The sequence below is a fragment of the Chiroxiphia lanceolata genome, chromosome 8 (assembly GCF_009829145.1).
Source record: "Chiroxiphia lanceolata isolate bChiLan1 chromosome 8, bChiLan1.pri, whole genome shotgun sequence".
NCBI classification, from domain to species: domain Eukaryota; kingdom Metazoa; phylum Chordata; class Aves; order Passeriformes; family Pipridae; genus Chiroxiphia; species Chiroxiphia lanceolata.
The window spans coordinates 9,745,271-9,770,546 of NC_045644.1; the positions used below are offsets into that span (position 1 = coordinate 9,745,271).

A 25,276-nucleotide genomic window follows, 5' to 3' on the forward strand; every position below is an offset into this window, starting at 1 on the left:
GGACATAAAGAAATTCAACCGCATACCCCCTCCTTGAGCCTACTTTTTTGTCAGAAGGCACTCCCTGCCTACATTAACATTCCTAATTCTCCTGAATTTTTAATGTTTGAGTCCGTCTGAAGATGATAGTGTTGCTTTTGAAAAGTAAATAGACTGCGTTGTGCCATAGTTATAGTGTGTTAAACCACTTAATCTCACTTAGATTTGTTTCAAATGGGAAAAATAGGCCTTATAGATTTTGTTACACTTTGTAAAACTGAGAATTCAAGGGGAACAATACTGTAGAATTTCAAAATAGCAACTGCATTAATCTATCTAGTGAGGTAAGTGAAAGTGCTATGACAGGAAAAAGAAAATATTAAAAACAATGAGATTTCATCTGTTCTCTATGAATTTTTAACCTTATTGACCAGTTCTGAAAATTGGCAGTCACTTAATATTAGTACCTGTGATTTGCATATATACTGTTTTATGTGGTCAACTTCGAATGTACTCATCCATCAACTGCATGTTAAATCAGAGCTTAGAAAACTACTGAATTAGATTGAATGCATGTGGAGTATACAATACTTCAGTATAAATGTTTTTTTTATGTTTGCAAGTTGCTCCTGTAGTAATGCAGAGCACATTCTCAGCAGTTGTTGTGTGTGTCTTGGACTCTTCTGTGTCATACATTTTATTTTTCAATGTTAGAGTCCAGAAGGCCATAGTAGATGAAGCTTCTGAACCAAGTGCTCCAGGTAGTTTTACTCCAACAGATCCTAAAGCTATCAACAAAGTGAAGAAGAAAGCTAGGAAAATACTCCAAGAAATGGCTGCAAATGTGTCACCTGCTTTAATCAGGTGAGGAAAATGTCTCATTGGTGTTTTTAGTCGGTGGAAGAATGGAAAAGCTCTTTATAATAACAACAGAACTTGTAACACATAATGCATAAATAGTGAATAATTATTCTAAAAATAATACATTATTCATAAAAATCCCTTTTTTATTATTAGCTAACAAAATAGTAGTTATTCTTCATTTTCAGATGCAGCAGAAACCATCTGCCTTTACAAGGGATGAATCTTACAAGATCAAATACAAACTTTTTTTCCTCTCAAAACTAGGTTTGGTACTAATGCTTAGACCAATATTGGCGTAATTTCAGTCTCATATGGGCAAGAGCAGCTATCTGCAGCACCATGGACTGTGAAAGATCATTTTTCCAGTAGCCTTTTTAATATTCTAATCTGTAGTTATAAATACCTCACAGATGGTGGTCCTACCCTTTGAACAGGCTTCACTGAGGTTGATCAGTGTCATAACTACAGGAGACTGAAATATGGTTACTAACCATAGGTGAAAACTTGTTTGGCAATTGGATTTTACAGTATTTTTGTTTGAATATAAAGTAATCAGATTTTATGGCTTTGCCTTTAGTCATAGAGAAGCAATATAAAAGAGAGACAGAACTGAATGAAGCCTTTTGGGTTTTGTTTGCTCTTCCTTTAGGTTAACTGGCTGGGTGTTACTGAAGTTGTTTAACAGCTTTTTCTGGAATATCCAGATCCACAGAGGTCAAATAGAAATGGTCAAAGCAGCAACAGAGGTAAGGAAGGGTGGGAAAAAATCTAATAAGGTAGATTTCTGATGTAGTGTCTGTGAATATTTACAGCACTTTCTATTGTTATGAGAGTTTTGCTAAGTCTGTATGAAGTGAGATTGTAGATAGAAGTGTCTTGTATCTGTGAAATAGGGTTCTCAATTAAATATAATGCTCTAATAAATAACCTAAAATATGATGGGAATTCTGATTTTACCTTTGCCTCAGTATCAAATTTTAAGTATTGGACTGCATGATTATCTCAGATAACCTGCATCCAACATTTTTCTTCTTTTTTTAAGCTGAGGCAGCCAATAATAAATTAGTAGATATATTTAGGATTTTTCACTTTTACCTTGTTTTGGAATAAAAATCTTTAAGAAATAAAGTCTTCCTATTTCTTACTAGCAGTACATTCCCAGTTCTTTGATACTCACTGAAATTGGTCAAACAAATTCCTAAATTCTACCATTTTCTTTATACTCGAATTGATTCTTTTTGCAGGATTTACCTTAGAAATACTGATTAGATAAATGAAACAAACAAACAAAAAAGGTTCCTATTATTTTCTGTTGTTTTTTGATTATAGTGTTAGGGAACCCCACTATTCATAGATCCTTGCTAATATCTAATGGAAATACCAGTACTTTTGGTGACACTGAAGATTTGTCCACATCCCTTTAACTGTTTGATTATTATCTGAAGAAACTGGGAGTATTAATTAGTGCTAATGTAATGCATGCAACTGAAAACTGCAGTCCATGAAAAGTAAGTATGATTGACTAAAAAAATCTCGTTGTCACAGCTGAAGGAAAACCAGAAGTAAAAAAACTCAATGATGGTAACTGGAAAAATACCATCAGTGCAGAGAAGATGATGCTAGCAATCTCAGTGAAGGATTTTAGAAAAGGAGTAATATTCCACATTTCTTACCAACTGCCTTCTCTCTTTTTTCCTTCTCTCTCCACCATAGATGAATTTGCCTCTTATCTTTTTGCCTGTTCACAAATCCCACATTGACTACCTGCTTCTTACATTCATTCTTTTCTGCCACAACATCAAAGCACCCTACATTGCTGCAGGGAACAATCTCAACATCCCCATCTTCAGGTAATAACCTCTTCTTATTTGAAAAAGACTGAAGTGGCGGGATCTGACCTGTTGTGCAATATGTCTTAGGTCCAAGTGCAGAAATATCTGAGTATTGCTGGGCCATCATGTATAACACGCTCAGAGAGAGAAGCTCTGTCATAACCCAAGTAGGGTAAGGAAGGGTATTCCTTTGTCCTAGGAGTCTCAAAGTGGATAGGTGACTAGGAAAAGATGACTGTGAAAAAGTGTAGTGAATGCTGTTTGTGCAGCACAGCACAGACTCAGGACAGCTCAGGTTAACTGTTAGGTGGATCACCAGCATCTCAGTGTGCAAGTCTCCCAGAAAATGGCCTGTCAAGGGAGTGAAATGGAGCAGGACAGGATAGAGAAGCCTGTTTCATAAGTTAAATGGAGAAATAGTTGTATGGTCCTGCCATGTGCAAGTAGTATAGTACAGTTTAGTCTTTGGCAATTTCAGTTATTTCAGTTCCTGTTGTGTGCTGGGAATTTTGTGCTGGATGTGTAGTAGCTTCCTGCAACTAAGTTCAGTGAGTATAATCCTTCTTTATCCTGCAGCACGTTGATCCGCAAGCTAGGAGGGTTTTTCATTCGTCGGAAGTTGGATCCGAGTCCTGGTCGTAAGGACTTCCTCTACAGAGCTTTGCTCTATGTGGTATGCATTTCTTGTTGTTTCTGTAGGTAGCATTTCAGTTGGGTTCAAGTGGGAAAGTGAGTTCCATCTGTCTGGAGATCTATTTTACCGCTTTGAATTTGTCTTCGGTTTCATGCTGCAAAAAGGGGATTCATTTTTGTATGAACTCTTGAATTTATAGAATTAAAGAAAATCGAATGCTCAGCCCCTTTGAGGATGAAGAGATTTCCACCTTGCATAATCACTGCTAAAGAATGTGGAATCAATGCTCCCTGAATTAATGTTAGGCTTTGTTTCTCTGATGTCTTTTGTTCTGAGGCATATCTACACTGATTCTGTTAACATAATGGAATTCTCTGTTTATGATGGGTTGATGTAATCCTTTGTGCCATTCAGTATAATAGCTGTATTTGCATCTTGGAAGATGGGATATGCTGGGGAACCAGAAGAAGAGATGAATGTGAATTGACTAGATCAACTGTTGCTAGAGATGCTCTTTGAACAAAAGTCATTATACTGCTTGTATATTCATGCAAATTCAGTTTCAGATTTGTCTGGGTTTGTGTCAAGCATTAATTATTGCTTTTTTTTCAGAAGTGTTCATGCCAACTCATGGTCTTCTGATGCTTTTAAAAGGAAATGGTTGCTGACAATATATTTCAAATGTGAATTTGCCAATATAATTAGATATTTATTTTTTCTCTTTTTCAATCTTTTTGTATTCAGCACATAGAAGAACTGTTGAGACAGCAACAGTTTTTAGAAATATTCTTGGAAGGCACACGGTCTCGAAGTGGAAAGGCATCTGGAGCTAGAGCAGGTCTTTTATCTGTGGTGGTGGATGCTCTCTTCTCAAATGCTACTCCTGATGTCCTAATTATACCCGTGGGAATCTCCTATGATCGCATAATTGAAGGTCACTATAACAGTGAACAGCTGGTAAGAGCAATTGAACAACTTGTTTTGCCTAGGGGATTTTCTGCTTATGCAGGAAAATGTGCTAGAGTTAAATGATGTGCTAGTCCTGTTACAGGTACTCGGGATTAGCGTTGAAGAGCAAAGAGCCATTAATCACAAAACCTCTCTGACAGGAAGTGCTGAGGGACAGGTGACATACTTCCACATGCAAATTCATGACATAACAAATAATATGTTCAAGTGGATCTCTATGGAGAAAAGTAGTTCTCTAGATTTACTTTTAAGTTATAAGGTGTGTCAAAAGCTTCGACCTTGTTTTTTCTGCTGTTGCATGCATTTTAATTTTAAACATAACCTTGTAATTGCGAAGTGGAAGAAAACTCAAACCAGCCACCTCTGTTTTCTAGGGCAAGCCTAAGAAGAATGAAAGTCTTTGGAGTATAGCTAGAGGAGTCTTCAGAATGCTGCGGAAGAATTATGGGTGTGTCAGAGTAGATTTTGCACAACCATTTTCCTTAAAAGTAAGTTTGACTTCTTGAAAATCCATTTGAAGGTTTGACATTTTTGATATTTCAATAATGGGACACATTTATTTTGATTTTTTTCTTTGTGGGTTATCATCAGTAGCATTATCTGCTGAAGTCCATTCTGGTAAGACAAACTACCCCTGTTTTGATGAATGTGTGAGTCTTCGGGCACATTTGTGTTAAGCTGAAATAGACTCAAAGCTGATGAAAAGGGTTATGTTAGTTTCAAAGTGGTTTAAGTGTTCTTACTGGGGTTCTTTGTTTGTTTAGCAAACAATCTTTAAAATGATCCTTGTACCATGCAGTAATCCTTTACGTAGTAGAAACATTAGGAGTTCAAGGAGCCTGAATGCTGTTTTCCAGTTTAAGTAATTTAATGGCATATGCTATTATTGAGGAAGGGCATTTATCTCACTAGATTTTTGAAATTGCTAAGTAAATTAGTAGCTATAAAAGTATTATGATTAGTATGTTGCATATATAGGTGTTTTGTAGCTTCTCAGGGAATGTAGTGGTGTGGTAGTATCTGTGTTCACTCTTTAAATCTTCCCTGATCTGTTTGCAGAATTTGCTGGTACTATACTTATCTGCATTTCACTAATCTGTATTCTGCCACAGTATGCCTTATTTTTAGTGTGACTTTAATAAGATTAACTACTGCAACAGCAACCTACTAGAACATTATTCAAATTAATTAGGTGTTCTTTTTTCTGCCCTACTTCTCTCAGAAAAGCAGTAGGTTGGAGAGCTTTGGAGGGTTCAGTTACCACAGCATGAAATTATTGTGACTGTCTGCACTGCATTATAATTAGCGTAGTAGGGAAAGATACTAATGCACTTCAAGGAGGAGGTTTGGGCTATTCTTGGTAGGGAGTTAACAATTCTTGGATCAGTGTAAGGAAAAGAAGGTTATCTGCCCTCTTAATCTAGAGAAATGCTAATCAGCAAGCTCTGTCAGGTCTCATTTGTATGTGTATTTCTTATTGTACCTCAGAAGGGTGATAAATGGCATAAATCATTTAAGTATGCCTTAACTAAGATTTGCAGAAGTAACTGTGGTTATGTCACTGCAGGTTTTTCTAAAGCAGATGAGCTTTGGGGGTTAATTTTGGGCCTCTGCAGTTCTGGAGCACAGGCTTGGAAGCAGGAGAGAGTGAGCTGGCTGTGAAAGTCTTTTAAGCAGCTTTCCTGGGAGGGAACTGTTTTCCTGAGCAGCAGGTTAAGTGGCTCTTTAGTTTCCCATTCTTTACAGAAACCGAAGGAACACAGAGTCCTGAAAACGGAGTAGTGTAAATGCTAACCTGTAAGGAGAGGCTTTTGAGAAATTTGGGATTCGAAAGTTCCAAGCATGCAGTGCCCTTACCTTCTTCCTGGGTGCTTAAGTTTATGTCACTGTGAGGGAATCTTGCAACTGGAGTTTGTACACCAGTGTTTACCTACGGAGAAGTTCCCCATCCTGGCATTTGACAAAGCAGCAGCAAGCAATAATTACTTCGTGTTGGTTCTGAATGGGTATTAGGCTTTGCTCTCACTCATATTAATGAGGCGGTTCTCATTAATTTAATCGTGGAGAAGCTAGTCTCAAAGGAATTGTTCCCAGCAGGGTGCTGACAGGGGTTATGTATTGTTTTCATTGCGTTGTTTTGCATGAAGTACAGATTCCTTGATGTGGGAAGTTTGCTTTTGCATAAAATAAAGTAAAAAATGAATAAGTTGTTGAAAACTTTTAATATCTCTGACCTTATTACTGCTTTAAATAGTGTGAGCTATTTTTAATCACAGTTGCAGTTTGAATAATTGCCTTTTTTCCTATAGTAATATCATCAGTTGAATGCAAGAGTAAAGTGGGAAAAGTACAAAAAATAACAATTCTTATTTTAACAGGAATATGTAAACAACCAAAGCCAAAAACTTGTGCCTGCTCCTCTTTCTTTGGAACAAGCTTTGTTACCAGCTATACTTCCATCAAGGTAGAGATTTTTTTTTTAGTGTTGTTGAGAGGGAGGACAAGTTGGGATTTGTTTGTTTGTTTGTCTTTTTAATGTTCTGCATTACAATCCAAGCTGTGCTTGAACTCCTCAAGGGTAATCTAATTGTTTATAGAAAATTGAAAAGCTTAGACAATTATAACAGCAGTTTTTTATAAGAATTGCATTCTTTCTGATGAGCTCTGTTTAAATAAATTCGAGGAGGCTTTTAAAAGGTTTTTGGGTTTTGTTTTTGTTTGTTTGTTTGTGGCTTTTTGTTTTGTTTTGGGTTTGGGTTTTGTTTTTTGTTTGGCTGGTTTTTATTTTAGTGACCTCTCTTGGTTTAATTATAAATTTTATAGAATAACTTGGGGAAAAAATGACATGCTTAATGAAAAGTGAAGGATTTGTTTTAAACCTCACTAAGCTTGCACAAGACTTTGGAATATTTACAAAACAAATAGGATCTGTGAGTGAGTACCCCTTGCTCTCAAGGAGGTGACTGTCACTCAGAACTGCAAAACTGTGTTCAAGGGCTAAATCTGCATTTGTTACATAGATACACATTTTAGTTGAGGTCTCTGCTGTAACTGTACGAACCTGTGTCCTCCTGGTAGAGACAAAGTCAGTCATTTACCTTTAGAAAGTTGTAGGTCGATACAAAAGACCATTTCTAGCTTGTGGAGAGACTGGGCTCTATCCAGCTTTTAGGCAGATTTGCCTATTCTACTGTTGTCCATATTCATTGAAGGGAAAAGAGCTGTGGGGTATAATTGATGTTACAGCAAAGTCATGAATAGCCATAGAACAAGGTTGCAATTTTTCTTTTGGTAGTCTTATCTTAGATTGTTGTTTAGTGTGAAGAAATAATCTGTAAAAGTCGGTAGAGCTATTTACAGGTAACATTTTTCTGCCCTTACCAGACTACAGTGGTGTTTTGTGCTCTATTTTGGTTAGTATATATGAAAAAATATCAGTCTAGGTTATTTTACATTTTAATCTAAACCTAAATGTCATCATGTTAATTTTTATTCTGTATTTAGACCTAATGATACTGTGGATGAAAGCGCAGAGGCCTCGCTGCCCAACTCCAGGGATATCACCTGTGAACCCTTCAGAAGAGAGCTGATATCCAACTTGGCTGAGCATATTTTGTTCAGTAAGTGTTAAGAGTATCACTACCACAGAATCATAGAATGGTTTGGGTAGGAAAGGACCTTAAAGGTCATCCAGTTCCAGTGCCCGTTGCCATGGGCACGGACACTTTCCACTAGACCGGGTTGCTATCAACTACCTGGTTTGTTTTGCTGACTGAATGAATTTGTTGTTTGGTAATGTCATACTTCCTAATTCACTCCATTCAGGTGGTTGTTTCATGACTTCAAATGCTCTCTCGACAATTCTCTACCCCTTGCCTCCCTCTCTCCTCTTCAAAGTTTAATGAACTCTTTTCCTGATTTAGATTTCTGATTAAGCTTTTTGTTCTGTCTGTTTTGCTAACATTTGTATTGCTTGGACTAGTGTACTAAACTTGCTGTACTCTGAAGTGTTTGATAGTCATACTGGTACACTGATTTCTTACCTCTTCATGTAAGAAGTTATTGGAGTGTCTGAATGGCATTATTTTAAGATCATACTCTCATGAACTCCCCTAGCTGCATGGACCAGTGTTACTAGGTTTTATAGGTTATATGGTGTATGCTTTAGTCAATAGACCTGTGATTTGTGGTATAAGAAATGCATACAAAACAGTACTTAGCTTAGTAAACGTTGAAGCTTTATTCGACCTTAGTTCAAGTTACTTTGATTATTTAAATATTGTTACTATATAGACACAACATCCTTTGTGTTTCATTCAGTAGGTACAGTTCGGTGCCAACATCACTGTTATTATTTTTTAAATAATAGGCACTCTTTCACTTGTAATGATGTTCTGAGTGTTTCAGATGCTTAACGAATTTATCTTGTTTACCTCTAGCTGCTAACAAGTCCTGTGCTGTGATGTCTACCCACATTGTTGCCTGTTTGTTGCTGTACAGACACAGGCAGGTAAGGCTTCTGTGTTGCTTAAATAGTTAAACATTACTTTGACCTTCTTAACTTAAAAAAAAAAAAAAGAATGCATGTTGCTATTACTTGATACTGAAAAGAAGAAAGATGCATTTAAATTAAAATAGATTTCGGGTAGTCTGAGTGCCTATATTTTAGTTACTGGTGGATGCTTGAAAACAAGCCATTATTGACGGGATGATAAATGCTCATGTGGAAATAGTTCTTTGTAATTCAAAACATTATGCTTTTTTTTAAAGAATACATGGGTTTGATTTATTGCATTAAGAATTTTTTAGATCTTAAAACATATTCACTGTTGAATACACTACAAACTATTCCATTCATTTTCAAATTAAATTTGCTGTTTCCCAGTACTAAAATATTATATCACAATGGCAGAATGATTATGAATGTTTAATGCAAGTCTTGTGCATGGGGCTTGGAAGAATTTTTTTTCTCCTACAGGTGTGTTTTACACACCTGGACTCCTAGACTGAAGCTTGTACTGCACATAAATTGAGAACAAATTTAAAAATATTGATCAGATATGTAATCTTCCTTGTGGAAGAAGTATCACCATTCTCATCAGTGCAGTCTTTCCAATTTCCTAAAATAGTAGAGTCAAAGAAACATTTTACAATGTGATCTGAAGCTGTTGTGACAGAAAACAAGAAAAGGAAGTGCTTGAAAAAAGACTTTTCCTTATGTTCCAAACCAGTTGAACAGTTTTATTCATTACAGTACTCCCAGATAATTGAGCATTCATTTTATAGCATAGATAATGGGAATACAATATCTCTGACGTGTTCTTGAAGAACAACTCAGGTCTCTGCAGGCTGTGAAATAAACCAAGAAGCAAACAAAAATCTTGCATTCCCCAATAGCTGCATGGCTTTAAAAAATATAATGGCATGTAGTTCAAAACACGTGGGACTACTTCAGCAAACCTCAGTGAAAATCAGTTTTTCTGATATGACTGTTGTGCTTTGGGTTATTAATAATTAGTGTATTGTTTATGTGTTTGCTATATACCTGTTTATGTAGTTTACAGATAAACTCCTGTGCAGAACAATTGTTTCACTGTGTGATTCTGTTTTTATTTCTAGGGAACTGATCTTTCCAGGTTGGTAGAAGATTTCTTCTCCATGAAGGAGGAGGTCTTAGCCCGTGACTTTGACTTGGGATTTTCAGGGAACTCAGATGATGTTGTTATGCATGCCATCCACTTGTTGGGGAACTGTGTAAATATCACGAACACTAGCAGAAACAACGAGTTCTTCGTCACTCCCAGCGTAACGATACCTGCTGTCTTTGAACTCAACTTCTACAGCAATGGAGTAGTTCATGTATTCATTAAAGAGGCTGTTATTGGTATGTTTTGGGGTTTACCAAGGAAAGACTTTCTTGTAACCCATGAAGTCAAAGTATCTGCACTAAAAACTTCATCAGTTTTTTATTTACTTTAATATATTTTTTCGCTCCCTGCTTCAACCCATGTTTGCACTTACAAACAATCTTAGAGTAAACTTGCATTTTGTTTGTGGAACATTGCCACTCTTTTTTCCCTTCATCCTTTATCTTTCTTGGAAGTATCTGTTTATTGGTCACTGCCATAGGCAAGGCACTATCAGAGTTCTGAGCTAACATGCAAAACCTGTTTGCCAACATGGCAAAACCTTTGATGAGCAGCATTTTATTGAGATTCTGTTTTGATTTGACATTATTGAACACAAAATACTGGTGAATTCTGTCTGTATTCTTGAATTGCATGTGTAATGTTTGACTGCTTTTAGGCCTAGAAATAGGCAAAACAAAAGTTTGACATTTCCTTTGCTATAAAACTCTTTGGAAAATTAAACTTTGCTTATGTTTCTGCTCTAGCCTGCAGCCTTCATGCAGTTCAGAGTAGGAGGTGCAGAAATGGTACCAGTGGTGCTTCTCCCAGTTTGATTAGTCAAGAACACCTGGTCCGAAAAGCTGCCAGCCTGTGTTACTTGCTTTCTAATGAATTTAATGTATCTTTGGTAAGTAACTGCATTCATTGTCCAGGTGTCAAATTTTTGCTGCTTGTTACTTTACTGAGTGCCACCTGCTGCTCATGCAAGTGCTGCGGTGGGTGATGCTGGGCTGAGCCTGCAGCTTGCCTTTCCTGAGAAGGAAAAGCTGCTCTCTCAGCTTCCCACAATTCAAGGTGGGCTTCTTAATGCCTCTTAACAAATTTTGTGTCACTGGTGTCATTAGACCATCACAGCTGTATTTGCATTCTGCCCAAACTATTTAGTTTCTTTTTTTTTTACCTAAACAAACACAAGGCTTTGAGAGTACTCAGCTCCTATGAGTTTACATAGATGATTGAAGTTATGCTGGGAACTAAGGCTCCATATTCTGAAGATATTCCTTATTTGCATAGGAGAGCAATAGTCACAGTGTGCCGCACCTAGTACTGAGTGGCAATTTTAAACATGGCCTGACTTCAGTTTTTGTTGTGTTACAAAACACTGAAGAGAACTGATGTTATCTCATTTTTCAGACACTGTGTACTTTGAACTTTAAGTGCTAGGTGTTTTTTTTCTTTTGTGTAGAAATTACTTAAAATTCTAGGGATTCTTGAATTAGTTCTTAAATTTGTACTCATGTTTGACTAATGCCTTTTTTACTGAAGTATAAGCCAAATTTAGTATTTTTGTCTGGGCAGTAATGTAATGTCAGCTGGTGAGGTTCTTTGGTAATGTTATCCTTTTGCTTTCAGAGTTAATGATTATTTTCTTTTTAACTAAGAAAATAATTCCTACATGATTACGAACAATGTAAAAGAGGTTGGCATTTTTTTATTCAGAGTTTCAAAACACATAAGGGAATTTCTTTAAAGTGTACTTTCCTTTAAATTTCAAATAAATCACCATAGTGAGTCTCAATGATTTATGATGTTTGTGTTTCAGAATTGTTAATAAACTAAAATTTGGTTAGAGGCGATTAAAAGGGGAGAATATTTTATGTGGCTTTCTACCGGTGGTAATGCATTTCTTAAAAAAACTTGGACAGATCCCATTTCACTGTAATTTTTCTAATGTCTGCCAGGATAAACATAAGAGGGGTGCATTGGGATTATACTGATAAAAGTTTAACAACTTGCATAAAAGGAAAAATACTGCTGTATCTAAAACATGCATGCTGAACAGGAAGTGGTGTTGCTATAATGGGTATAATGGATGTGATTTTTACATTGCATTTCTTTTATGTTGTACAGCCCTGCCAGGTGATCTATCAAGTTTGCCATGAATCTGTGGAAAGGCTGATACAATATGGCATTCTTCTGGTGGCCGAGGTAAAGTGGTAGAGATACTATACGAGTAGTACACTACACTATAGGTAGTTTATACTTCTTAGTTGTGAGACTTGTTCTAAATATATGTTGTTACTGAAACCTTGTAACAACAAGTCCAGGACTAAGACTACTTCATTCCTCTCTCTGTAAGTGTCAGACATTTGGATATAGTCATCTCATGATGCCCAATGACTCTCTGTAATTTCATTGTACCAATAAGCCTACTAAGACACACGTTTTTTTACTGTCTTGTAAAATTGGGATTTAATTTATTATTGGAGCTCTTTCAGATGCAGCATAGCTGCATGGATGTTTACTTTCTGCTCTACAGGAATCAGGAGTCCATATCTTTTGTCATTCTTTGATTCCTTTGCATAAATCTTGGAATTAGTGTGAAATCTCCTCAGCTGGCACAGGTTGTAGTTTCAGGGCTGTAGGGGAGTCACTGTGTGGTACCATCTGTCAGAGGTGTGCAGCATAAAGAAAACTTGAGGAGCAGGGGCAGCTGATTCAGCATATCTTTGCTTCCCAGGCTTTTTTTGTGCACTGTAAACAAACCTTAGCAACCTCCAGGAGGAAGCAAGAAAATCGTAGAATCATAGAATCAGCCGTGTTGGAAAGGACCTCTGAGATCATCAAGTCCAACCCTTGATCCAACACTGCCATGGTTACCAGGCCATGGCACTAAGTGCCACATCCAGTGTCATCTTAAAAACCTCCAGGGACAGAGAATCCACCACTTCCCTGGGCAGCCCATTCCAATGCCTGATTACCTTCTCTGTAAAGAATTTCTTCCTAATCCAACCTAAACCTCCCCTGGCAGAGCTTAAGACCATGCCCTCTTGTCTTGCTGCTGGTTGCCTGGGAGAAGAGACCAACCCCCACCTGGCTACAGCCTCCTGTCAGGGAGTTGTAGAGAGTGATGAGGTCTCCCCTGAGCCTCCTCTTCTCCAGGCTGAACAACCCCAGCTCCCTCAGCCTCTCCTCATAGGACTTGTGCTCGAGTTGCTTCACCAGCCTCGTTGCTCTGCTCCATTTGAGGTGCTCCATTTGAGGTGCTCCATATTGGGGTGCTCCTGCTCCAGCACCTCAATATCCTCCTGAACTGAGGGGCCCAAAACTGGACACAGCACTCCAGGTGTGGCCTCACCAGCGCTGAGTACAGGGCAAGAATCACTTCCCTGGTCCTGCTGGCCACACTGTTCCTGATCCAGGCCAGGATGCCATTGGCCTTCTTGGCCACCTGGGCATACTGCTGGCTCATGTTCAGCTTCCTGTCAGTCCAAACTCCCAGGTCCCTTTCTGCCTGGCTGCTTTCCAGCCACTCTGTGCCCAGCCTGTAGCGATGCAGGGGGTTGTTGTGGCCAAAGTGCAGGACCCGGCACTTGGCCTTGTAATGTAAATGTAAAGATCATGAGGAAAAGGAGTTACATGTTTGGCTGCTTTCTTCTTGCAGCCCTCCAGTCTCAAAGGAGGTTAGAGCTGCTTCTGGTGTGTTTGTTAATGGCCATTGCTTCACTCTAATCATGGTGCATGCCTTTTGATATGTGCTTCTGGTTTTAATGTTTGTTACCACAGGTGCTATTTACTTGTTATACCTGAATATTAAACATTCTCCTCTGGAGTTACTACTGCTTCCTTTTTATCTGAACTACTCATGTGTTGTCATGCATTAGATTGCAATCATCATTAGATAAATCAAAAAATTAATGCTAATCAGAATTTAGGAAGAAACCTGTGTGTTCCGTGCCTGGGGACAGATGAGGAAAATGGGTGTGGACAGCAGTAGATGTGCACTTCTGTGTAGTCAAGCATGAAATTGGTCCTCAAGGTTCTTCTATAAGTTATGGTGGTTGTGTCTGGTACTTCACTGTTTATAGCTGTGAGATAGTACCTATTAGGCAGTATAAAAATATCTGTCTGTAATGTCTGACATAAACCACCAGTGCAACATCTGAATGCTGAAAAATGAGATATATTCCCTCATTAAATTTTTTAAACTTGGGAGACCTCTGTACCTGCTTCTAAAATGTTAAAAATTTGCATAATCAATGCAAACAGTGTAAGCAATGGTTGTTTCCCAACCTCAGAGAAGTTTGCAATGCTTGTGGGGGTTTTACAACCTGTTCTTTAGGAAAGGTGGATAGCTTCTGTCCCTTGTAATGATTTTAGTTTACTGCTGACATTAACACATCAATCAGTTTCCTGTTAAATTGAGCCTAACTGACCCATGTTTTTTTAAAAAATTCTTCTCCTGTGATTCTAATGTTTACTTCAAAAACTAAAAAATATTCCTAACACATAGTGATCTCTTTGGGATTTATTTTTAGGGTTATTTTATGACCTTTGCTTCATTCAAAATAAAATATTTTATCAGAGTGCAAGACTGGAAGGATGTAATTTTTGATTTGCTGCAGAGGCCTTTTTCTTTCTCATGCATATTATCACAATAATCACATGAGCAACGTGTCTGTTATCCATTTAGTTTTAATGTTTTCTGATTTCCATTTCTAAATGGAATAAAGATGCGGGGGTATTTCCTTTTTGACTCAGCAATGCTGAACTTTAAAAAATCTTCCTATTCTGCTGCTTTGAGCAAAACAAATAATGGTGAATGACTGACGCTAAGGTCTCTCATGTTCTTCTGAGTGTGTGTTTAATATCTCTAAAACTCATTTCTGAAGATGCATTGTTAAAATTGAATGTTGCATTAAACATTCATTGGTCAGGTGGAGTATTTCTGTGGAACCTCATTTATTGTAGACCTGAACTTCTGACACACCTGCCTCAACATAATCAAGGTTTAAATAATTTGTGGCCTTGATTTAAACTGACTCATTCTGTTCCAGCCCATATCTCACTTGGGGACAAATGCAAGAACATCATTAGAGGCAATAAGTTACTACTTTCAAACAGCAACTTGTAGCATTCTGCATTGAGTTTTTAGCTATTGTAATACAATAACACAGTTTACTACTCTGAGGCAACTGTAGTACAAAGGTTAGCAACACCACAACCAGAGAGCTTCTCAACTGTCTGTCCTAACACAGCTGAAAACAGTTGCTTGGCAGCTGCTACTGCATGGCCTCTGGTAGGAAGATTCAGCAACACTTGCAAAGATTTTAGCTTTAAAGCAACAGGGAAACTAAAGAAAAACATTTTTTTCACCAAATGTCTCTTCTCCCTTCTCAATGCTGTCTATAATTGAGTCTCACCTACTTCCATTAAATATTAGTTAATAAACAGACTGGTTTAGTCAGATGAGGTTATAAAAAAACCCTATTGCTTGCTGGGATTTGGACCTTTTACCTATTTACCACCTTGTCTTTCAAATTTAAGCAGGATGATCAGGAGGATATTAGCCCCAGTCTTACAGAACATCAATGGAATAAAAAACTCCCTGAACCATTATCTTGGAGAAGTGATGAGGAAGATGAAGACAGTGATTTTGGAGAAGAGCAGAGAGATTGCTACCTGAAGGTATTATTTCTATAAGGCTAATAATATTGAACTCTGTTGTGAGAGATACAAACTACTGTGCTCATTTAGGATTGGTAATTATAATTTTTTTTTTTTGGTTGGTTGGTTTTGGTTTTTGTTTGGTTTGTTTGTTGGTTTTTATTATTATTATTTTGTTGTTGGTTTGCAGTGTTAGCCTGTAGTATTTTTGTACAGTCAGCAAAGTACCTTTCTGTCCTTTACACGAGGAAAACAGCTGAAGAAACATCACATAATCTTTTAGGGAGATGGAAGAGCAATTATTACAGTCATGAAAACTGATAAATACTCAAGTAACTTAGTTTTAGTCTTTACTGACTGCATGCCCTCTAAAAGGGGCACATTGAGCTGGTATTTGTATTCAGCCTATATTTCTCTTCATAGATTGTTCATGTTGAATTTAGGTATGTTACCAGTTTTCTCACAGAGCTGACAGACACTCTTTAGGATATCTTGTTAACAATTGAAAACGTCTGTCCATCTCTGTGATTGCATGGCAACCCTTCTGTTGGCTGTAGAACAGTATGGTGTCTTTAATTTTAACTTAGAAAAATAGTAATACCTTGGAGGAGAAAAAACAGCATCGATCTGTGATGTGCATTGCCTGTTCTGTGCCTCATGGTAAACTGCCTTTTTGCTATGCTTCCGTAATGTTCTGTGCCCCATACTCCTTTTTGTAGAAAGAATTATTTTGGCTGCCATTTTGCCATGTTCTGTCTTGGAAATCATTTGTTGTTTCTGCTGGTCTCTGTCACTTTGACCTGAACCTTTTGCTGCCTTTTCTTAGGTGAGCCAGTCTCAAGAGCACCAGCAGTACATCACTTTCCTGCAGAGATTACTGGGACCTTTACTGGAGGCATATAGCTCTGCTGTCATCTTTGTGCACAATTTTAGTGGTCCTGTTTTAGAATCTGAATATATTCAAAAGCTACACAAGCACTTAATAAGCAGGACGGAGAGGAATGTTGCTGTGTATGGTATGTTAAACTGGGTTTGGATCTGGAATTGAGTCATTCTGTTCTTCCTACCACAAGGTAGCCCAAATTAAATTGCAGTTTGTTTATCCCTGGGTTTTCTTTCTTGCAGCTGAGAGTGCTACCTACAGTCATGTGAAAAATGCAGTGAAAGTGTTCAAGGACATTGGGGTAAGTGTTTGGTGCTCAAATCTGATGACTATTAAGTTTCATTTTAATAATGAGCACAATTTTGACATTTAAAGACATCTCTTTAGTGGCAGTTTAAAGTTTGTGAATGTGTCTGTGGAAATGTATTGTGGGTTTTGAGCATTTTGGTTACCTCAGGCTCAGGACTGTAAAAGAAAGAGCATAAGCTGCAGAACAGGGCATTCCTTGCCCCTGGGAAGACCTATCTTGATGGCTGGGTGACCAGACATTTTTATTCACAGAAAATGAAGTCCATCTGCTCTACTCCATGTCCCTATTGAACAATATTGAAAGGCTGAGAGCATGTTCTGTGCTTAGTAACATCTAAATTTAGTTTTGAAGACTGCTTAAATCTTAAAAAGAGCAGTAGTTACTGAATTTTGGCTTAGCAGTGATTGATCTACAGCAGAACCATCCTTGTAGACCTCCAGTGTTCACCACGAGGATACAGGCGTTCTTTAAAATAAACATTAAATTTTGCACATTACCAGTAGCATTTTGAATTTTAAATCACCTCTTTGGATTTTGTAAGTGAAGCGTTTTTCCTTCATCAGAATGACATGGCTTCCTGAATTCAGATGTGATTTAGCATTAAAATTTTCAAAGTATCATTTGGGCAAAATTTTGCTAGATATGGGATCTGAAACCTCTGTGTTTAAGTTCTGATGTGTTAAATAATCTAAAAATAGGTGGCCTATAGTAAAGGTATCTTCCTATAAATGTAAGAGTTGTGAAGAAAGCGTGTATCGAATCCATCATTTTCCAGCAGCAAGATAAACTAAAAGAAGTGAAACTAGGTAACATCTGCTGAGAATCCATGTAGAGCATAGCATCTGAATTCTTGTTTTCAAAGTGCTCACACTTTCAATTTAGATGCCTTTTAATTGGGTGTTTTATCTCTCGCTGTTAAGAGTTGGCTGTTTATCATACAGCATACTTCTTTCTGAGTTTCTCTTCTTCCATACCACTTGAACACTTAAAGGCATTGCCACCTAAGCCTTCAAGGAAGGAAAAAAAAAGGTCTTGTAGATGAGGGAAAACTTAGTATAGGCTGTAAAATTTTAATCACAAAAGGAAGGAGATTCCTTTAACGTGGTGATACTCACATAAGTTCATGCTGTGCTTTAGGTTTTCAAACAGACGAAGCAAAGCAAAGACACCATTTTGGAACTAAGCACGACATTCCTACCTCAGCGCAACAGGCAAAAACTACTGGAATTCATCATGAGCTTCATGGTATTATAGACCACATAGAGCACCTTGTCCAGGGACTCGAAGACAGGTTTTGAGACTGTGGCAAAGCCTGGGGACATTTGCTAATCCTTCAAAGTGTAAGGTGCCACTGTCCGGGTAAGGCCTTCTCTGACTTGAACTACTGGAAGACAAGTGCCTTCTTACATATGCATTTATGGGTTTCTTACAGTCCCAGTCCTGTTGTAATACAGCGATACTCAGATGACACTTTGGATACAAGTAATTAAACAAATTGCAAAAAATAAGGTAAATTATTAGAATTAGATGTAAAATGAAGAGTGAAGTTTTATCAGTGTTACATTTTAAATATACTTTTAAAGACTGTAACAGATGCACAAGTACACACCTTAGTGATCTGTAGCTAACCCTGAGATCTTGAGTTTAGTGGCAATACAGCTTATGGCATAAACAAGTAACTTTCATTCCAGTTCCGTTTTAAATGGTTTAAAATTTTTGCTTAGGCAGACTATATATTTTGTGGATAAAGCCATAGTTTTTCATAAATGTTAACATAAATGCCAAAATTCTAATGAGAATTACAGTTACAGACATCTGAGAATAACAATCATGTAGCAGAAGATTGTGAGAAATGTCAGCAGGCACACCTTGCACTGTTAGAGCTGTGTAGTGCAGTGGTAAATTGCACTAATCACTGCTGCCAGGAAGAATGTGAGAGTAGTGTTCTTGTTTTTGTTGTGGCATCTGTCACTCAGCCAGATGAAAGTCAGGAGACAGTTGCCTGAATGTAAATATCTTAGATTATTATTTAATTGAAAATAACTCTTAAGTTTGGGGAGTTTTTTGTTTGGTTGGTTTTTTTAATTAATAGGATGTCAGATTTTTTTTAAGTGGAGTAAAGACTTGATTTGGTGAAATAGTTTTTAATTTTGGCTCTGAAAATTTCAGCAATAACTTCTGCAATTCTTTGGAAACAAAAGCTCATACTGTATTCTGTTGCTGAACAGATCTAAATTGGCATGAAGTAGTACCTCTAGAAACCCAGAAATATAAACAATGTACTTTTGACTGTGATCTGACAAAAAAAATATAATTCATAAACAAAACTGAATGATGAATAAATTCTGTCCTATGAAACAGGACTCTAGTCTTGCAATTTGATCCTTTTGCATGGAGGACTTGCACTGTAGATTTCATCTTCTCTTCATGTGAGTGGAGATTAGATTGCAACTTGTAGTCCTGTATTTTAGTGCAACTGATCCAGCTGAAGCAGTACCTTGGTGGTATGTGAAGCTGGTTTGCTTGTGAAATGTGTTTTCCCTCCTTTAGACTACCTTCTAGATGAGGTGGTACTTCCAGATGAGGGAAATCAAACATTTCAGTTGCTGCATTGCTTTGCTTGATTCTCATGTCCCGGCCTTGTGAGCAGAAAAATCCCCCAAACTTCTCATCATGTAATCTCTGTTGCTTAACATAGATATGGAAAAGCATACTTGAATCCCAGCACTTGCACTGTTATGCCAGCACAAAACTGATGCACAGAAATTAGACTTTGTGGCCGAGGACCTTGCATTTGTACTGCACATTTGTCAACAAGAATATTTCTGTAAATTTTTTTATTAAATGCTATTAATATTTGAAACCTGCAGTTTATAGTTTGTTAGCATTATACTGTTAGCACTGTGAGACGCACGTGTTTTGTCACTAAACCAGGTGCTCTACAACACTTAAAGAATTTCTGAACCAAAGCTACATTAATATGGATAAACACTGACCCTGGGGTCGCTTGTGTTCTTATGTCCTTCTGCTGTCTCAGCAGGACAGTGACTACATCACACATAGTTTTTGTGAAGTCTACTAACTGTTTAGGAAGCAGTTTCATCTCATATTTACTGATGTGCACTGTTCCTTCACCTGATGTATTCTCCATACGTTTGTTGCTGATGGCTTCTATTTCATGTCAAAAAAAGACTAGGTGCTTCTGAATAACAAGCTCTCATAGTTTACTGCATTTCAGTAAATCTGGAGTGTACTAACAGCGAAGATTGTACATAAAAGTTTTTTAAAAATGAAGCAATATGAAGCAAACAAAACTTGGGGCATTTTATTAATATGTTTTGCCAACGGGGGTATTAGTTACCATAAAACCCAGGAGTACTGTGGTCACTGGAGTGTTCTGGCTAGGTGTTGCAACTAAGATACTTTATGGCTTATATTAAAAAAAAAAATTAAAAAAATAAATCTGGTTAATATAAATCAGTGAGTGGGTAGGGCAGTAATGCATGTGAATACGCAATAATGAATGCTTATATATGCAGAGGGAGGGGGCACCTCTAAAATTGGTTTATTTTGTATGAAAAAAACCTGCATGTGAGAGATGGGTACTACGAATCATATGCCACTGGAAGCCTTTGCATTCTGCTGCAAATCTGTATGTATACATGTATATATGCAAGTGTGTATGTTATGACACACAACATCTATGCTTTTCCCTCAAATTAAAGCACAGAATATAATATTATAAGGCTGTAACAGTCAAAAACTAAACCCAACACTTGCACTGTATTTACACCTTCAGTGTCTTATGATTTTATTAACTTCTCATGTTTCCTTTGCTTGATTTCAGTAAGTTAACCAGTAAAGAAGAAAGGACTGGCCCTGAATTACCACAAATGTATTTTAAGACTCTTATAAAGACTTACATGAATCTCGGTCATTTGTATGAGCATAATACTCAGGTGTACAAGTCTTTTTGGGTCAGGATCTTTCATGATATGAGAAAATTAATCTTTCCATACATATCCTGTAGATCTCACGTTTTTAGAGTGATGGAAATGTAGAATTCCACTTGCTGTGCCACCACAGCAATCCAGGGCCCCACTGATCATAGTCTTGGCTGTGTATTTACTTTGTACTGACACTGAGGTCAGAGGCACAGCTGCCTTCCCGTTGACAGCATAGGGCTTTACTCACCCATCTCTGATTAGGAAGCATATGCACACACTTGCATTCAACTGCCTGCTCCACAGAGAAGCATCCCAGTCACCAATGTAGAAGAAGGTTGAGCTGGGAGGTGATATAAGATACTGTTGCTTTTGTGTTTCTGTGCTACTGAGCCAGGAACTGCTGACTTGAGAATGTTACCGTGTTTTACCTGTTATATGTAATGCTGTGTCTGTTTTAGAAGCACAGAGGTGTACTGGAGTCATTTTAATAAATTAAACTGTTTGGTAATATGACATTTGACAAGCTCTTGTAGTGATTTTTTTTTTCTGTCTGTTTAATTGAGTTTTTTTTAAATAACTTGCTGAGATAATTCATTCACTAACTTTGTCCCGCTGCGGGGAGTTTCTGAAATTAAACCATGAAAAGCTTTCGTTGTAGATGTATCTCTTAACAGTGTATGTGCTGGAGCAGAGCCATTTAGAAAGCAGATTGAGGTGACATCTTGACTCCTGAGCCGCTGTCTCTTCTGTTGTGAAATGGAAGTGCCATTTTGCTTCTCTGTTTTCCCATCCCTGCAAGACTCTTGTACATGGAGTTCTTCTGGAGTTCCTCTCGCCTCCTGGGGGAGTGTCTGTGTCATGCAGGAGCCTGGGATGGCTCTGATGCTGCAGACTGTGCCTTCTTGTGGTGATTTCAAGCTGACCTGAAGTTCAATAAGCACCTGTCAGCAATTGTGACAGCATCTGGAAATGTGAATTAATTGGAGTGAGGCTTTAATATAATAAAACCTACATAGATGATCGTTACCTAAATTGAGAAGGAGGGATGCTGCTTCACTCTTCAGGAAAAAAAAAAGTTATAATCAGCTGATTCTTTAAGAGGCCTCTAGCAATGTTCACATGCAAGCAAGGCTTGCCTAATTGACAACTCTAGGCTGAAGCAGGAAACTTAAAATTCAATTATTGCCAATAGCTTGAATAAAACCCAATTCTTGTTGGTGATGACCTTACATTTTATTCTTTCTGTAAATGTCTTCCTATTTCTCAGTCTTTTGAAATCCCAAATGTCAGATAAAGCACTTATCTCTAGTTTTTGCTTAATTCAGTTTTTCTATAATAAAAGCTTGTCAGGCTTACTTAGAAGGATCATTGCTTTGAGCTCTCTGCTTTGTTCTCTTATGGTACACCATGTTTTCAGCAGCCCTGTATTTTCAAGGTAAGATCCACATTGGTCTGAATTGCTACTTGAAACATTTTCTTTTCAGTCTTCATTTACAGATGTTCTTAGCGCTTTGCAATTGCTGTGCAAGAGTTGTTGTCCTTATTTATTATTCTTTGAGTTGGTCAACCTCTTAATGTAGTTGTTCAAAAAGTTTCATAGTTGATACTGTCCTTAGAATAAAAGGCTTCCTATCTCTTTTTGAAGAACTATGTGTGAAATGTTCACTGCTGTGTGTTACGCCAGAGTTCAGACCTAAGAGACCATAAATTCTGAAGAGACTTTCAGATTTCATTTGTCACAAAGCATTGACAGTTAATGAAACAAAGGCTATTTAGTTAATTATTATATAACTATTAGTTACTAAGATTGTTTTGTAAAAATGTTTGCTTAGTGTCTCTGCTGGGCAAAAAGCAGATGGAGTGCCAGCAGGGAGCAGGAAGGGACTAGGGAAGAAACCAGATCACATCACTGTGGCTCTGCTCTGTCTTGAGTGTTGTGTGAGCATTTTCATGGAGAGATGTGTTAGTGCCTCCTACTTCTGCCAGGAGTAAAATCCCTGGTGACTGGAAAAGGAGTGAGGAATCCTGTCCCTGGCATTTCACCTTCCAGACTGCTCCAGATTGCATAATAAATTATAAATTAACCCTGTAATCTGTTAACAGTTTACAGTTTAACTCTGGCACTGCTTTGGAAATAGGAAATACCACTTGGCTTTCCATGAGTTTTGGGTTTACTAGTGCCTTGACTGTTGTGTTATCTCTGGAGTTCTGGCTCCAGTGATTGTATCTACCCAAAGAAAACAACATTTATAAATGCCACAGAATTGACAGGCCACTATTTTAGCATAATGGATTTTCTTTGGAAGACTTTTCATGATCAAAATGCTTAAGCGGCTTCTTTTAGAGAGCTCTGTACTGTGTGTATACTGGCTGCTATGTAATTGGTACCCAAGATGGCTTGTTAACTGTTAGCTGGAGCATCTCTGTGTAACCAATGTCACACCTTTGATTTGTTGTCCTTCTTCAGATGAGGCTAAGGAAGAGGTGATGGATTGGTTTAGTTCCCCAGTTAAGCATTTTGTGTATCTGTGAAAAGTTTCACAGGCTCACCTTATGGCCATGTTAATGTATGTGTTTTTTAAATGTAGCTGAAGCCTAATTTTGGCCAAAGTGCTCAACACTTTTTGAATCAGACTTCCTCTTTTTTTCTGCAGAATGGAGAGAACCAATTAAACTATTACCTGTCGGAAAGCTGTAAAAGCCTTTTTCTGTATTGATTTTTCTCCTTCATTAAACTTAATTACCATAATTCAGCACCTTTGACTACAATTTGCTCCCTTTGTCTCACTGTCTGGCTGGCCATTTATAGCTTCCAGTTTCCCCTATTTCTTCTTCCAGTGTGCTACAAGTTCAGACACTCATCATCCCGGTGATTGTTCCTGTTCCCAGGTCCTTTCTTAACAGCAATTATTTCTTGGGTGACTCAGCTTTCTCATTCAAACAGAGCCCCCAGAATATAAAAATAAGGTACTTGAAAATCCAGACATGTTAATTAAAATTAATGAGTGTTTTTTATCCTTTTTTTTTTCTATCAGAAAATCCTTAAAAATCGATGTGTTAAAAAGCAGTTATGTTTCTGCCTGTGCTTTCTTATTTTGGCAAGGTGTTTGGGAAAGAGGGAAAGAAATCGGAAGAAGAACTTTGCACTGAAGTAGTGGCTTTGTTTAGTTTGGGGGCTAAAACTGTAGAACAAACTTTTATCAAAAGTTTTCTATAAAATCTTTCAAAAAAACATTTGGATTTGAAATGTTTGTGACATTTCATTCTCCTGTCATTGAAATGTAATTAACCTTCTCTTCCTTTTGGAGACCAGCTTGATTAGTCCAGTAATATTTGTTTTCCTGAATAAGTGTTATTTGTTATTTTTGAAAATAATCAACTTGACTTAATGAGATGAACTTTTATGCTGCGGAATTATATGTTATATGGGAAGAAATTACGTTTTGACGAAGCCTTACCACAGGGCACAGTCTTTGAAAAATATTTTTTAACCTCCCCCAAAAAAATCATTACATGTAATAAAATTAATTCTCTAGGAGATGAGAAAGATGAGGAGATGAGGAAGTTTAGACATGTGTTTACATTTTTGTAATACTTAAATATAGTGTGATTTAATTCTGGTGCTTAGTTTTAAGACTCCTCCATTTTTCCCCTCAAAACTTCAGATTCTGTCCCTTTTACCCCAAAATGTTTCTTTTTGTCCAAGAGTCTAGGAAAACTGGTTTAAATATTAGAGGGATTCTATCCATTTACCAGCTGTATTCATTAACCCCAGTTGTAGTTTAAGGAATTCTGAAGCCAAGAAGCATAGAAATATTAGAAGCTGGTATTTCTGGATATACTCCAGAGAGTTGGGAGAGCAAACCAGGGCAGGAGGTAGTGTGTGTGTGTTTTTGTTTTTCAATTGGTTTATGTGAAGTTATCCCTTTGTCAATGCAGAAGGCAATAAAAATGAAAAATGTTGGAATCAGTGACACATGCAGTTGATTTTCTGAACTAAGTAAATTAAGTACAAATTGGTTATTAATAATTCAAAGCAAAATGCTAGATAAGAAATTGGAGCAGCTTGTCTATCATTTTCAACCATTAAAGGATTAGTCTGAGCAAGGCAGTCCAAGGCTCCCTTATCTTTTATTAAAGCCTCACTTCCTCATTTATTAAAGAATCAGATCTAAATGATGCAGCAGGCCTGAGACATTGCTGGTGCAATAGCCTGGTGTGTTGTGCCCTGCTGCAGACTCGGCATAAGCTGGAAGGTTGGTTTGGTGCAGGAAATTTTGGATATGCAGGACCTCCTGGAGGTAAACCCCAGGGAAGTGACCAGGCTGTTGTAAATCATGAGAAGAGGTGAGGAGCTGAGAGGGCAGGGAGTGTCGGGAGGGCTGTGCACTGGAGGATTGGAGGGACGTTGGTCTGATACATGGAGATACGGAACTCAGCACCCGGCTCTTAAATATTCTCCAAATGTGTTTCTGGGAAGACCACTTAATGCTCTATGTTTATTAGAAAGCCCTTTGGTGCCCAAGAGGTGCTCCCAGGCCCTTGGGGCAGGGATGGAGGA

General features: G+C 37.6%; 1 protein-coding gene across 3 annotated transcripts in view; it reads left to right on the forward strand.

Annotated features, from left to right (window-relative positions):
* GPAM (glycerol-3-phosphate acyltransferase, mitochondrial) overlaps nt 1-21,235 on the forward strand; it is a 31,881-nt gene extending 10,646 nt beyond the window's left edge. For 2 of the 3 annotated variants that reach the window (XM_032695088.1, XM_032695086.1), the window contains 16 exons: nt 694-843; nt 1,493-1,589; nt 2,557-2,693; nt 3,252-3,348; nt 4,054-4,266; nt 4,653-4,766; nt 6,657-6,742; nt 7,783-7,898; nt 8,718-8,788; nt 9,898-10,162; nt 10,673-10,815; nt 12,039-12,116; nt 15,459-15,596; nt 16,402-16,591; nt 16,701-16,759; nt 17,906-21,235. In XM_032695088.1, the coding sequence (XP_032550979.1) occupies nt 694-843; nt 1,493-1,589; nt 2,557-2,693; nt 3,252-3,348; nt 4,054-4,266; nt 4,653-4,766; nt 6,657-6,742; nt 7,783-7,898; nt 8,718-8,788; nt 9,898-10,162; nt 10,673-10,815; nt 12,039-12,116; nt 15,459-15,596; nt 16,402-16,591; nt 16,701-16,759; nt 17,906-18,022 (2,071 nt within the window). In that variant the 3' untranslated portion in view covers nt 18,023-21,235. Of the gene's footprint in view, nt 1-693; nt 844-1,492; nt 1,590-2,556; nt 2,694-3,251; nt 3,349-4,053; nt 4,267-4,652; nt 4,767-6,656; nt 6,743-7,782; nt 7,899-8,717; nt 8,789-9,897; nt 10,163-10,672; nt 10,816-12,038; nt 12,117-15,455; nt 15,597-16,401; nt 16,592-16,700; nt 16,760-17,905 lie in introns of all 3 variants that reach the window. The other variant, XM_032695085.1, reaches the window with a different exon arrangement.
* The last annotated feature ends 4,041 nt before the right edge of the window (nt 21,236-25,276 follow it).